Genomic DNA, 15,805 nt, shown 5'->3' with positions numbered 1-15,805 from the left:
CACGCGTCCAATACTCCACAGCGTGGCTGGCAAGAAAGGGTATAAAAGAAGGAAATCTAATGACATGGCCTCCTTGTTCACCTGATCTGAACCCCATTGAGAACCTGTGGTCCATCATCAAATGTGAGATTTACAAGGAGGGAAAACAGTACACCTCTCTGAACAGTGTCTGGGAGGCTGTGGTTGCTGCTGCACGCAATGTTGATGGTGAACAGATCAAAACACTGACAGAATCCATGGATGGCAGGCTTTTGAGTGTCCTTGCAAAGACAGGTGGCTATATTGGTCACTGATTTGTTTTTGTTTTGTTTTTGAATGTCAGAAATGTATATTTGTGAATGTTGAGATGTTATATTGGTTTCACTGGTAATAATAAATAATTGAAATGGGTATATATATTTTTTTGTTAAGTTGCCTAATAATTATGCACAGTAATAGTCACCTGCACACACAGATATCCCCCTAACATAGCTAAAACTAAAAACAAACTAAAAACTACTTCCAAATATATTCAGCTTTGATATTAATGAGTTTTTTGGGTTCATTGAGAACATGGTTGTTGTTCAATAATAAAATTAATCCTCAAAAATACAACTTGCCTAATAATTCTGCACTCCCTGTACTTGCACTCTGAACCTTTGTTTTTCCTATAGAAATGGTTATTTTCCCCTAGTTTTCTTTATGTTGCCCCGTTTGATATGATTTCTGTTCTTACATTGCTCTATTTTTAATCAGCGTGTTGTGCCCCTTTTGCTTCCTTGTTCTCAATTTTTCCTTTTCCTTTCATCATTTTTCTTGCTTTTTTGCTCATTTCTTTTTATTTTTTGTATTCCTTCATTACTTGCATTGCATATAATGTGCCTTTTGAATTATGTCATACATTGTTCCTTTTGTTTATAATTTTGTACAATTCCATGCATCCCTATATTTTTTTAGGTCGAGCGTAAGCATTCGACATATACTTTTAGAATACTTACTCCTGTGGCCTTAAAGCCATTATATTTGTTCATTTCAGTGTAATTTAAAAACCCTTGCTTGCTAGTGGTCAGTCATGCCTCTTTGTCCCTCCTTTTTCTCTTTGGGAGCAGGGACTAACTACTGTATAATTACTCTTTGTCGTGTTTATCTGTTCTTTGGGGGACTTTTTTTTCTTGGTTTCCTGCTCCTGTGAGTCAATGTGCTTACAATGCTGAGCTCAAGAGCACTGTACATGCACCCTACGGCTTCGCCCATAGCGTGTAAATCACACTCCCCACACCGTATTCTTGCTTGTCCTGCCACCCTGTCAACCTCCTCTCGCTTGTTAACTCCTGTGCCACTCTGGCTGCTTGCCCTGTACCTCCTTGATTTATTTTACTTTGCTATTTCACGCTCATAGCGGTATGTCCTTACTCTTCCTTGTTTTTGGGCATCTTGCTGTTTCTTTGTGATGTTTGCGGGGACTTTTTTATTTTATTTTGTTTGCAGTTTTATGTAGCATAAACTCAACATGAAGGTGTTGGAGCACTTTATTAATTTATTTTCTTTTATATAGTGCAAACTTGATTCAAAGGTATTACAGCGCTTTACGTGAGCACCGGTTACATTACACAAGAACACAATCATTTAGGTTCTGCCATTTCATAGTGCTGCAAAACAGGTACCATTCTTAACAAAATCGCTGCAATTCATTTGCATCGAAATTGCAGAGAAGAAGAGGTGAAAAAGCTGTGTCAGGATTGTAATCTGTGACATGCTTGTTCTGTCAAGACGCCTGCAGTTTGTGCATTAACCAACTGACTTGAGTAGAGCTTATTAGTAGGTGATAGCACGTGCTCTTGATAACCTCCAGAGTGTCACCAACCAAGCACATAGGTTAGTTCTAGCCATGAAGATGCTGAAAGATGTTGTCTCCAAAATGGTGGAAAAGGAGTCGTGACTCCAGACCCAAGCACTTCACGGCTTCAACTTGATAGCAAAAACACTAGCCTTTGGATATAAATTGGGCCTCTTCAAATAGAGTTCAATTAGTAGAGGCAGCCATTTTCCTAACCCTGTGGCGCAAAGGAGCTAACACAAGGGTGCCATAGTGAGAGGAGCAGCGTATCATAGGGCACACAAGTGGAACAAACTCCAACACTTCTACCTCTCAGAATTCACTGGTGTCATGGCTTTGATGACAGTCCCCACACAGCTACCGTAACCTTGCAGATGCCACTTCCGGAAGCCCTGGCTAAAACAGCACTCAAATAGCACTGCTTCCTGTTTGAAGAGGCACCACCTTAAGAACCCCCAACAGTCGCTGTCACAGGAGCAGAGCACTTCCTCATCACCCTCTGGACTCCTGTGTATAATGATCCATGCATTGTCTGTCAGAGTCCAGTAATGTTTAACCTGCCCTCAACTCTTCCAACCCCAGGCTTCATGTAGCCACTCCACTAAGTTCCCATGCATCCTTTGATGTAAACTCTATGCATTATTTCGGATTGCTGAGGTTACCAATTACATAGAAAATCAGTGTCAAGAAATCATATTTCTGACCCTATCAAGTGGCCCTTTTCTCACTCCTGCTGCTACTGGTGTTCCTCTCAGTGCTTCACCATGCTCCCTGTGTCTATAAGAATATACTTATGTTTGTTTATATGGGAACACACCGCAAGGACTACACCTCAGAGTCAATCCTGAATAGTAACAGTTAAGACTCCATGGGCAGGAGATGCTGTAAACAGGAAAACTGTTGTTTCACAAACTGTGGCCACCAGGACTAGCCACTTCTTGTACTTATGTAACCCAAATGTGTTGTTGTGACTGAAGTCTTTTGTTGTATAAGACAACAAACAGAAAGGATCTATGCCAGGCTTGGAGGGTAAATAAGTTCCATATAAATTATTTTTACGTAATTTATCTTATGTGGTTATCAAGAAACTCTGACTTGTGCCAATGAAGCAGCCCTGTAGAAGCCTCACCGGGCAACACTGGTCTAGGTGAAAAAACACTCTATCGTACAAACCCAGGCTTCCCCCTCTACTCTGAGTGGTCCAGATGGCAAGGGCAAGACTTCAAATTTTGAATAGCTACCCCAACAGAGTTAATTCTGATCTCAAAACCACCAGCAAGCGCACAAATGTATGCACTGAAAAGGCACCGTCAAAGCCCAGGAGATTCAGGTACACGTATCTGTTCTACAGAGTCCAGTCCTGAGCCGAGGGCTGTCATAAGACTATTAACCCAAGGCAATGCTTTAAATTAATTCAAAGTACCAGCCCTTCTGTATTTCACTTTAAAACACTGACCCAAGGTCACAGATTTCGCTCCTCTGGAACCTATCCTGTCAGTCCATCTACCACTGAAGCTCTGTTTCAGCACATTTGAAGCCTCCTGTTCAGTTAAGCTGCCTCTTCCGTTATTCTCTTTGTATACAGTCAATGTTTTTAAAAGTTAGGTTGGTATTGCCAATGTAGAGGAATAATTCCTTTAAAAGTTTAACACAGAAATATATGGCCGCCCCCTTTTCTTTGCTCCTAGCCCTTTTGACCCCCTCATTCTCCGGGTTAAATACCTCAAAGGTGCCTCTTTGTGGCTTGGCTGGTGCTATAAAAGTTTAGGTAAACACACTAGAAAGAGTTGCATCTCTAGGATACCACAGCCAGTCTGTAGGAATGAGGCAAAAACACTCCCAAGGTGGCAGCCATGTTATGTCCTCACTCCTGCAGCCACAGGCCTAGGAGGGTTGCTGTGGCACCTGCCATACATCCACTACACTCCAAACTAAAACACATAGGTAAAAGACATTGGGGGTCATTCCGACCCTGGCGGCCGGCGGTATGTTGGCGGTAACACCGCCAACATGCTGGCGGTGTTCCGCCAGCAATTCTGACCGTAGCGGAAAAGCCACGGTCAGACCGCCGGTCCCTCCACTTTCCCACCAGGCTTCCGCCTGGCGGGCATAATCCCCAGGGCAGCGGTGCAAGCACCGCTGCCCTGGGGCTTATGAGTCCCCGACCGCCAGCCTGTCCGTGGCGGTAAACATCGCCATTGAAAGGCTGGCGGTAAGGGGACTGGGGGTGCCCCTGGGGGCCCCTGCACTGCCCATGCACTTGGCATGGGCAGTGCAGGGGCCCCCAGGCAAAGCCCCATCGCGCATTTCACTGCCCGAATTTCGGGCAGTGAAATGTGCGACGGGTGCTACTGCACCTGCTGCACATCAACATTGCCGCCGGCTCTATTACGAGCCGGCGGCAATGTTGATGTGCCATTCCCGCTGGGCCAGCGGACGGTAATGCTGTTACCGTCCGCTGGCCCAGCGGAAATGTCGGAATAGGGAGGCATGAATACTGCCGGCAATGGCGGTATTCTGTCTCCCCCGGACTCGGCGGTCTGAAGAAAAGACCGCCGAGGTCGGAATGACCACCATTGTCATTTACAACACCAGTAGCTCTAACTCTCACAAATATGAAACATATTGCATTGCAAATGCTTGTCTTAGATTGTCTTTATGTCCCTTCTCCGATATTTAAGCTTTTATTTATTCTTTTGGAAAATGGCCCTCTCTGAAGAGTCACCACAAACTTTGTGCCTTCCTCCTCTTCTTTTTCTGACCTCATTTTTGTTGGGCTTTAGGACTGTGGACACTTTACTACTGCTAACCAGTGCTAAAGTACATGCGCCCTCTCCCTAAAAACATGGTAACGTTGGCTCATACCCAATTGGCATATTTAATTTACTTGTAAATCCCTAGTAAACTGTACCACATGTGTCCAGGGCTTGTAAATTAAATGCTACTAGTGGGCCTGCAGCACTGATTGTGCCACCCACATAGGTAGCCCCTTAACCATGTTTCAGGTCTGCCATTGAAAGGCCTAGGTGTGCAGTTTCACTGCCACCTCGACTTGGCATTTACAACTATGTGCCAAGCTTTAAACTCCCCTTTTTACACGCACAAGTCACCCTTCAGGTAGGTCCTAGGTAACCCATAGGGCAGGGTGCTATTTAAGTAAAAGGCAGGACATGTATTTGTGTTTTACGTGTCCTAGTAGTGAAAAACTAACAAATTTGTTTTCCACTACTGTGAGGCAGGCTCCTCTCATAGACTAGCATTAGATCTGCCCTTATATACTTTCAAGTGGTAGATTCTGATCTGGAAGGAGTAGCCCTGTCATGTTTAGTATGGCCAGAATTGTAATAAAAAATCCTGCTTATTGGTGAAGTTGGATTTAATATTACTATTGTAGAAATGCCACTTTTAGAAAGTGGGCATTTCTCTGCACTTACTGACATCTGTGTCTTACAGCCTGTCTCCAATCCACGTCTGGTCTGTGCTGGGTGACAGCTCCCCTTGTGCATTCCACCAAGACAACCATAAACACAGGACACTCAGTCACATCTGCATTCATCTGCATACTGAATGGGTCTCCCTTGGCAGGAAGGGTGGAGGGTCTCTCTCTTACATTTCAAAGGACAGTGGCCTGCCCTCACACAAAGGACTGGTAACTCCCCACAGGGATCCTAGCAGACAGGACATGGCTGAAAGGGGAACTTGTGCACTTCAAAATCACTCTTTGAAGTCTCCCCCACTTCAAAGGCATTATTGGGTATATAAACCGGGTATCTGACCCCACCAAATCAGACACTTCTGGACCTACACATGGACTCTGTGAAAGAGACTGCCTAGCTGCCCAAAGGGCTCATCTGGACTGCTTTGCTGAAGGACTGCTTTCCTTCTTGTTGCCCTGCTGCATGGTGCTCCTGACTCTGTTGGAAGGACTCTGCCTTCCTCCTAAAGTGCTCTCCAAGGGCTTGGATTGAGCTTGCCTGTTTCTGAAGTCTCAGGGCCAACAAAGGCTTCACCCCTTCAGGAAATTCTTGTGCTTTGGAAAAACGAGGAAACGCCTGCAGAAATCGACGCAACACCTGCCTCGCAGCTGAAAATTTGCTGCATCGCCTACTGATTAGACACATCGCCTGTTCCTTCTACCTGCGCGTCAAGGATTTTCAACCCATCGTCCCTGGGCATCAAAATATCCCCTCATTGCAGTGAGGAACCCAGGCTGCACTCCTGGAAATCAATGTATTACCTTGCAGCGTGGAAAGAAACGATGCATCGTCTGTGCGCACCGGAATATCCAACGCAGCGCCTTATTTTTCAATGCATATCCTCCTCTGCGGCCCCCGAGCTTTTTTTTTTTTTTTTTTTACACATCCCAGGTACTGTGTGTTACAAAGATGTAACCACTGATTCTTAAGGAATGAGACTCATTTTAACCTTTAAAAAGTGATATCTCGAGTTGTGCATATTGGATTTATGTCGGTTTGATCTTATTTTATTCAGATAAATATTATCTATTTTTCAACGCCTGTGTGGTGTAGTTTTGTGGTGTTTTCACTGTGTTACTGTATGAGTTAATGCACAAATACTTTACACATTGCCTTCTAAGTTAAGCCTGCCTACTCTGTGCCAAGTTACCAGAAGGTGAGCACAGGGTAATTTGGGCTGTGTTGTGACTTACCCTGACTAGGATTGTAGAACCTACTTGGACAGGGTGAATACCTCTGCCAACTAGAGACCCAACTTCTAGCATATTCTCTCATTGCCTGAATCACCTTTGCCTGTACAGTTTTGCAAGCAAGCATTCTGCTTTTGCCTAATACTGTGGTAGTGATGGCTCCTACTTTGGTGTTGAGCTGTGAACTGCACGGATAACTAAAAGTCATGGCAAACCTCATAGAAATAGACGTTTATGTCCAGTGTTTATGCTTGCAATACGCATTGTACATTTTTTTTCAAATAATATTTAAAGAGAGTTTGCTTTCGCCTTTGAATAAATAATGTTATGTTTCAAAAATATAAATAGAAGATCGTTTTTCAATATATTATCTTTGTCTCAGAATGCAAGTGATCAAAAAACAGAAATGGAAAAAATAAAACAGAAGATAGCAGAAGAAGTCTTAAAGATTGGAGAGCGAAAAGCAAAAATTGAAGACGAGCTGAAAGAGGTTCAGGTAAGTATAAAGAGATACAAGTTAATCTTTTCCATTGGATACCTATTTCCACAGACTCTTCATCTCTAGAAATGTCCCAGGTGCTAAACTTGATTTTGGCACTATTCATAGCATTACCGCAAAGAATGACATTAGCTCCTTTTAAGTCTGGATAGAGTCTGTTGTTGCTGTTCTAATGCTTGCTGAAGTTGGCCAATTGTGTCCACCACCTCTGCTTGAACATTGGGTTGGGTTGGGGCGGGGGGCCTGACTGTATCACTAAAAATCAACAAATACCCAAACAAAGAAACCATTATGTATCCATAATGGTAATGGCCTCATCAAATGGCATGTGTGTTCATTTATGTTATTTACGATATGCCCCATTGTGGGTGAAATCATGAGTATTGTATTTGATGTACGGATTTTGGCTTGTATGGCTATTATGCAATTTATGGATTGTGAAGCTTACAAAAAATGAGGAATTTCAGACATAGTTCACCATAATTCATCGCTTTAGACATTATTATGCTGTATTTTAAATAAATTTACCATATTCACAAAGTAATATGTCTTTGAGTGAAAACAATGTAAATCAATAAAATATATTGTTTGGACCAGGTACTAATAAACATCTTTCTATTTATTAGCACAGATCAAGGATCAAATTCTTTGTTATTAGAATAGTCCGAAATAGGTAATCTGAGAGTTTATTGGTTGCCTCCTTAAATATTACATGTTACAATCTCTTTGCAGAGGTCAACAAGGGCAGTACTCACAAAGACTTTGTAATGAGATTGGCTTGTGCTGCACTGTTTGACCAATTGGTATTTTGAATAAATACATTTGTTTTAGAGCATTCAAAGGTGAAAGAGCATGAATTCCCATTTTGAGGTCTGGGAGGGGCATTATTTCCACTCAGTGCTTTCCTCCGCATGAGCCACTGCCTCTCCATGTTGTTTTCCAATGCCACAAATATTACATTACTCGCAATGTGCTGTTAATATGAAAACATGTTAAGCATCTCCATATATGATATATAGTCAATGAAAAATGTTAAGAGGCATGTATGGTTATTTATACACCTTATTAAGTTACTCAGTCATAATTGTTCCAGTGCACTGCTTATGGCCCCATACAAATGATGTCAGAGATGACCTCACCAATGCATCATGAATGACATAACATAATTAGTGACATAATTAATGACTTCATTAAGGCTACAAATATTTGGTATTTTACACATCTGTTTGTGGGAAAGCAGAAACACATTCCTTGTTTGCGTATGTAAGAATTATCTGACAGAGACATCTAACCGCAGATTCCTTACTTTAGAATCTTCCCCAGGCGTGAAATTTTTACCCCCATAGTACATCTGCGCGTCGGTAGAGGACGTCACCCGACTCAGTGTCGACATCGTCTACCAGATGTGACATGCCAGTGCTGTCCATATAACCCCCTTGTCGATGTCAGTTCCTTATTTTCTGCACTTGGAATGCAGATCCGGTAACAGTTGATTAGACTGTTTTCGGCCTACTCCGTAGGCTCTGCGGGAGCACCGAATGAAGCTTCTAGCGGCACAGATGTGGGAGCCATCCCTGTTGGTCACGGTTTCCTTCTCGTACCGAAGTCTTGTTACGGTTAAGTAGTCTTTCTCATAGACGTCCTTCTCCATCGATCCTGACGTAAGTGGTCAGAGCCATGAAAGTTACAGACTTCCCTGCATTCGGCCTCTCACCATTTCTTGGCTGAGGAGTCGAGGCCTGACTCTGCCCCGCATTTCCTGCCCTTTCCCAGGGCGACTATGACCCAGATGCGTAAATTCTACAATTCCCTTCATATGAATTTTTGGTTAATCACCTTCCCCTGGAGTGCCTGTGGGCCCCAAGGAGGTAAGACGTCTTGACTGTGTCTATGCCGGCGGGCTCGCTTTTAGCTTCAGTTAGACCTCTGGCTTCAGTTGACAAAGCAGTTATGGTGCCAGTGCACAGCCCTTCGGGGTTCATACCTTCAGTGCCGGTATCTGATCAGCTGACTCGGCTGGCAGCGCCAATCGACCTTGCATCCCTTTCCCTATCTGAAGTCAACATCGATGTCAAGGATTTGCCTTCTCTGTGCCGCTCGATGCCGGGTACAGCGCCAGTCATGTCAGTTATCCCTTACCATCCTCCACATTCTGGGGAGTCCCCTCATGTTTGTGCTTCTGAGGGACATGGTGAATAAGCTATGGATATACCACACATTTCACAGGTGGAGCAGCTTCTTTTAGTGAACAGCTGGATAGCTGACCTAGCTACGGCTAGTGGTTTGGATTCTACTGAGAGGGGTTGCTGTGATTTTGGATTTGACACTTCCTTTTGTGTAATTGTCCTCGGATCCTTTCATTGATGTTGTCCATCAAGGACAAATGGGAGTTGAGCCCGTACTTCCTTATAGTGAAGCCCTGTATGATGAGGCGATATCTCATACTCACCGACCAGGCCGGTTGATCTGGCTTGTTTAATTAGACATCCTACTCACTGTAGTTTGATGGTACAGGCTTATTTAGCCTCCCATAATATTGAGGCTCTACCACTTGTCCCATCTGATAGAGATTCCAGGAGTCTAGATGTTTGTGGAAGGCATATTTTGTTCCTCCACGAGTTCTGCCTTACATTCTTTGAATATATCTTGTGTTCTGATGGATACAACTACCTGTGGATTCCTCACCTAATGAATACTCCCATGGCGCCAGCATTTGACGGAAATCTTCTTACTAGTCTCTGCACGTCGACGAGGACGTCACTCTAGCCCACGCGACGCCGTCTGACGTCATACAGGCAATAAGAAGTCCTCGCCGACGTGCCGATGACAGTTCCCTTTTTTCCGTGCATTCGAAACGGTTATCTTCGAGGGAGTTACTGTTACCTTCGTGGTTACAGTGTATTGTCTGCTGCGTAGTCTTCTCTGCGGTAACAATGTCTCAGAGGAAGTCGGGTTTCAAGCCCTGTCGAGAGTGTGGGGGCAAGATGTCAGTTACAGATCCTCACTCCGACTGTCTATGGTGTTTGAGCTCCGACCACGACGTCTCGACTTGCGATTCATGTCAACACATGAATCCGAAGGCCCTCAAAGAGCGCGAGGCCAAGTTATTCATGGCAAAGTCAAAGAAGAAGGAGAAACATCATAAGAAGTCTTCTTCGCCAAGGTCTCACCGGCGTCATCGAGACTCCCGGCGCCGTAGAGACTCACGACGCCACTCCAGCAAGGAGTCTTGTTCGAGGTCACCTTCGGCTCGGCGTCGGAGGACTTGGGAGGTCAGCCCCACGGTCACGCCGCATCCATCGACGCCGTTGCCCTCTCCGGCGTCACCGACTTCACCTGGTCAGGCGTCAGTGATTGAGGTGGTGCAGCCTCTTGTGTTTTCTCCGGCGTCGCAGACGTCGAGGCTGGCGTCGGGGTCGCCCTCGATCCAGGCACCCCAGTATCCGGCTTTTCCCACTCCTGGAGCCGATAGTACCGCGTTTCTTAATGCGATGTATACCATCTTTCAGCAGATGGCTCCAGGAGCTGCTCCGGCTGGTCCTTCGGGGCCCTTGGCCTTTTCGTTGGGTGATCCTGCGCCTCTTCGGCCGGCACCCTTTATGCCCTTTCTCCCTTTTGGGAATGTGGGCTCGGCGCCGGTGCCGGCGTCGGTGGCCGCTCCAGTGGCTTCGGATGTTTCGGCCCCGGAGGTTGCCCCTCCGTCGAAGTCAGGATTTTGCCCTGTGACTCCGGTTGGTCCATCGGCTCCTGCCTCGGCGCCGAAGCTGCCTGTGGCGCCGGACGCGGCGTCAGATGCTTCTGGAGATCGGCGCCGTTCTTCGACGTCGGCGGAGGCCATGTCGACTCCGCGTATCGAGGAGAGACTTCATTCGAGGAGGCGTGCTCTCCGTCTTTTAGAAGAGCAAGAGTACCAGCGAGTCCTAGAGGAGGGAGAGATTGAGGACTCTGGAGACGGACTGCATGGTCTGGATACAGCCAGTGGGCTGGACACTTCCCCTGAGTGGGACCTTTCATCTCCAGGGGAATATACGGAGGAGGCTGCTTCCTTTCATGCTGTGGTGAGGAAGGCAGCGAGCTTTTTGGACCTGCCTTTGCCGGTGGCAGAGGCAAAGCAGAATTTGCTGACAGAGGTATTGCATCCGGCCTCTGCTGCAGCTGAGCCTCTCTTGCCATTTAATGAGGCTTTGCTGGATCCGGTGTTGGAGGTGTGGAAGAAGCCGGTGTCTTCCTCGGCCGTTCATAGGGCTGTGGCCAGGAGGTATCGAGCTGCACCATCTGACCCTGGCTTTCTCTCTAGACACCCTACGCCGGAGAGCTTGGTGGTGCAAGCCTCCTGTTCCTCAAAGTCAGCGCCTGGTTCCTTCCCGACGGTGCCTGGAGACAGAGACTCCAAGAAACTGGATGCGCAGTCCAAGAAAATATTTTCGTCATGCAGTTTGGCGTTGAAGGCCACCAACGCCACGTGCATTCTGGGGAGGTACATCCATGCGCTGATGGATGATATTTCGTCTTCATTCACGGAGCTTCCCCAGGGTCTTTTGGATGTGGTCTCGGACGCCCAGGCTGCCGCGACCCAGATTATCCAGTCTGGGCTGGACACGACCGACTCGGTGGCCAGGGCGATGGGCACGGCTGTGGTGGCAAGAAGACAGGCCTGGCTCCGAAACTCAGGGTTCTCTGCGGATGTGCAGTCGACCCTGCTGGACCTCCCGTTTGATGGGGACAGACTGTTTGGAGCCAAGGCAGATTCAGCCTTGGAACGATTTAAGGAGAGCAGAGCCACAGCCAAATCGTTAGGACTGCAAGCTCCTTCTTCCTCTGCCTCTTCTAGAATTTTCAGGAGGTTTCGGGGATTTGGGCGTGGCTCTTATTCCTCTTCCTTTCGGGGGAGGTTCCAGCAACCCGCCTCTTCCCTCCCCTATAGGTCATTTAGAGGGAGGGGGAGGGGTGGGGTCCGTACCAGAGGAGCCTCTCAACAGCACTCTGCCTCTTCCTCGTCCTCTGGAGGGGTGCAGCAGGGGAAGCAGCCTTAGGCTTCCACCGTTTCCCACTCACTCCTCTCCTGTAGGGGGAAGATTACAGCGTTTTCTCCACAAGTGGAAGTCTATCACAACGGACACTTGGGTTCTCGGCATTGTGGGAAAAGGCTACGCCCTTCCCTTTCGGGAGTTCCCGCCCCTCATCCCGCCCCGCCCATCTTATTGTTCAGAAGAACACCTCCTGTTGCTAGAACAGGAGGTTCAAGTCCTCCTTTCAAAGGGCGCGGTAGAGTTGGTCCCAGAGCAGGAAAAGGGTCGAGGTTGTTACTCAAGATACTTCCTGATTCCCAAAAAGGATGGTCAGTTGAGACCAATCCTGGATCTGAGGATCTTGAATTGGTTCCTCAAACAGGAAAAGTTCAAGATGCTGACCCTAGCACAGGTGCTTTTGGCGTTGAACGAGGAAGATTGGATGGTGTCTGTCGACTTGCAGGATGCTTACTTTCATATCCCGATACTCAAGTCGCACAGGAAGTATCTCCGGTTTGTGGTAGGGTCGCAGCACTATCAGTTTGCGGTCCTCCCGTTTGGTCTTACTTCAGCACCTCGAGTCTTCACAAAGGTGATGTCAGTGGTTGCGGCGGAGCTCAGAAGGAGGGGGATAGCAGTATTCCCTTACTTGGACGACTGGTTGATCAAAGCCAAGTCCCCGGAGCTTGTGTCGCATCATCTGCAGTCAACAACCCAGTTGTTGTTCGACCTGGGCTTTTCGGTGAACGTGCCCAAATCTCACCTGGAGCCCTCTCAGCGCCTCCTGTTCATAGGGGCAGTACTGGATACAACATTGAGTCGAGCCTTTCCTCCGCCTCAGCGGATTCAAGATATTCAGGAATTGGTTCCAATGTTTCGAAATGGAGCGGTAGTTCCAGTCCTCAAGGTCCTTCGTCTGCTCGGTCTGTTCGCCTCCTGCATTCTGTTGGTCACGCATGCTCGCTGGCACATGAGGGCTCTTCAGTGGTGCCTCCGAAGGCAGTGGTCTCAACACAAGGGAGATTTAGAAGGTACTGTCAAGATCTCCAGAGATGCTGCTGTGGAATTGAAGTGGTGGATTGCGGGCAACAATCTTTCACAGGGGAAGCCGTTCGCGCAGTCGCCACCAGTGGCCACGGTAATAACGGATGCCTCCACCCTAGGATGGGGAGCTCATCTGGGGGATCTGGAGATCAAAGGGCTTTGGTCTCCAGAGGAACAGGTGTTTCATATCAATCTGTTGGAGTTACGGGCTGTACGTTTGGCTCTCAAGGCCTTCCTCCCATCCCTTCGTGGTCAGTCGGTACAGGTCCTGACGGACAATACTACCACGATGTGGTACATAAACAAACAGGGAGGAGTAGGGTCGTACCTTCTCTGCAGAGAAGCTCTTCGGCTATGGTCCTGGGCAAAGGACCATCAGATTTGCTTGGTGGCAAATCATCTGGCCGGGGTCTTGAATGTACGTGCGGACAGTCTCAGTCGCCAATTCTCGGCAGACTACGAGTGGCGTCTCCATCCAGATCAAGTCTGTTTAATCTTCCAGATGTGGGGGTTTCCTCGGATAGATCTGTTTGCCACTCGGGAGAACGCGCATTGCCCGTTATTCTGCAGCCTCCAGTATCCGATGCAGGGAGCGTTGGGAGACGCGTTTCAGATAACCTGGTGCGACCAGTTGCTTTACGCGTTTCCCCCCATACCCTTGATTCCTCGAGTGTTGAGGAAAATTCGCCAAGACCGGGCCCAAGTCATCTTAATAGCTCCGGATTGGCCAAGGAGGGTATGGTACTCCGACCTTCTCCAACTCTCACTGTGCCCTCCGCTCCGTCTCCCTCTCAGGGCAGACCTCCTCTCGCAGTCGCAGGGGCAGGTTTTACACCCCAACCTCCAGAGTCTGCACCTACATGCTTGGAGATTGAACGGGGCAACCTGAGTTCCTTCTCTCTCCCGCCTGATGTAGTGGATGTTATCTTAGCGGCCAGGCGACACTCCACTAAATCTATCTACGCTAATAGGTGGTCTAAATTTGTTATGTGGTGTGGAGAGAGACAGATTGATCCCTTACATGCTCATCTGTCACATGTTTTGTCTTTTGCACTGTCTCTAGCGCAGAAAGGTTGTGCAGTAGCTACCATTAAGGGTTATTTGTCGGCCTTGTCAGCCTTCATTTGTCTTCCAGACCAACCATCGTTATTTAAATCCCCTATTGTTCTCAGATTCTTGAAAGGTCTTCTGAATCAATATCCTCCAAAACCATTCGTTATGCCTCAATGGGATTTGTCCTTGGTCCTGACTTTCCTTATGGGGTCCCCTTTTGAGCCTATGCATTCTTGCCCCTTAAGGTATTTGGTTATTAAAACAGTATTCCTGGTAGCTATAACATCTGCAAGGAGAGTGAGTGAGTTGCAGGCCTTATCGGTTAAACCCCCTTATATAACGTTTTATGGGGATAAGGTGGTGTTGAGGACCAAGGCTGCTTTCCTTCCGAAGGTTGTTTCACCCTTCCATTTGGCTCAGACAATCACTTTGTCCACGTTTTATCCTCCGCCTCATCCTTCAAAGGAGGAAGAAAGACTACATCGCCTGGACCCAAAAAGGGCGTTGAGCTTCTATATCGACAGAATGAAGGATATCAGGCTGGAGGATCAGCTGTTTGTCGGATACGTGGGCAAGAGGAGAGGAAAGGCAGTCCACAAGAGAACACTCTCCAGGTGGGTTGTTCTTTGCATTAAAATCTGTTACTCTTTGGCAAAGAAGGATCCGCCTGAGGGCATTAGAGCTCACTCCACCAGAGCTAAGTCGGCCTCTTCGGCCTTGGCCAGGGGTGTTCCTGTGGTTGACATCTGCAAGGCCGCAACTTGGTCGTCCCTTCACACTTTTGTGAAACATTACTGTTTGGACTCTGAGGTCAGAAGGGACGGTCATTTTGCACGGTCAGTGCTGCAGGATTTCTTGGTTTGACCATTTAGGCACCCACCGCCGGGCGTGGTACTGCTTTGGGACTCTATTCATTAGGTGAGGAATCCACAGGTAGTTGTATCCATCAGAAGAACGAGTTACTTACCTTCGGTAACGACTTTTCTGGTGGATACATTAGCTACCTGTGGATTCCTCACGGTCCCACCCGCCTCCCCGTTGCCTTTTTGGTCTCTCCAAGCAATCCTTGAGTGTGCTCCTTTTGGTCTTCAAAGTTGCAATACATTTTGCATGTATGATATTTGTATATATGTGTATATTTATATATAAATCTATATATATATTGGGTATATACATGATTCGTATGTATGAATATATTTATTTGTTTAAAAAAAAAAAAAAAAAAAGGTTATATTAAATCTACAGCTATTTTATTGCAATGTTGTGTGATTTACAATATTAAGAGATGTTGCTTTGCTCTTTCATTGCATTGGGTTATTATTATTATTCTCATGCACGTAAAAAATGTTGGTACTGTCATCGGCACGTCGGCGAGGACTTCTTATTGCCTGTATGACGTCAGACGGCGTCGCGTGGGCTAGAGTGACGTCCTCGTCGACGTGCAGAGACTAGTAAGAAGATTTCCGTCAAATGCTGGCGCCATGGGAGTATTCATTAGGTGAGGAATCCACAGGTAGCTAATGTATCCACCAGAAAAGTCGTTACCGAAGGTAAGTAACTCGTTCTTCTGGGTCATTTTTCACATTCATTGTGCGACTCATTGACAAACATTTTACTACGCTTCCAGATGATATCAGGGACACTCTTGCCCCTATGTTTCAAGAAGGCCAGCAGGGAGCTAAACTAATCATTTGCTGCGGTATGGATACAACAGCCTC

At 46.8% G+C, this 15,805-nt stretch overlaps 1 protein-coding gene across 2 annotated transcripts in view; it reads left to right on the top strand.

Moving 5' to 3' along the window:
* Nucleotides 1-15,805, top strand: part of DYNC2H1 (dynein cytoplasmic 2 heavy chain 1) — a 1,541,159-nt gene that overhangs the window by 762,785 nt on the left and 762,569 nt on the right. For both annotated transcript variants that reach the window (XM_069202358.1, XM_069202357.1), the window contains exon 56: nucleotides 6,865-6,978. In XM_069202358.1, coding sequence (XP_069058459.1) covers nucleotides 6,865-6,978 — 114 coding nt within the window. The remainder of the gene's footprint in view (nucleotides 1-6,864; nucleotides 6,979-15,805) is intronic.

This window comes from Pleurodeles waltl, chromosome 8, assembly GCF_031143425.1.
Source record: "Pleurodeles waltl isolate 20211129_DDA chromosome 8, aPleWal1.hap1.20221129, whole genome shotgun sequence".
NCBI lineage: Eukaryota > Metazoa > Chordata > Amphibia > Caudata > Salamandridae > Pleurodeles > Pleurodeles waltl.
Note: the sequence above shows the minus strand (reverse complement) of the source record. Positions and strands in the feature narration are given on the sequence as shown.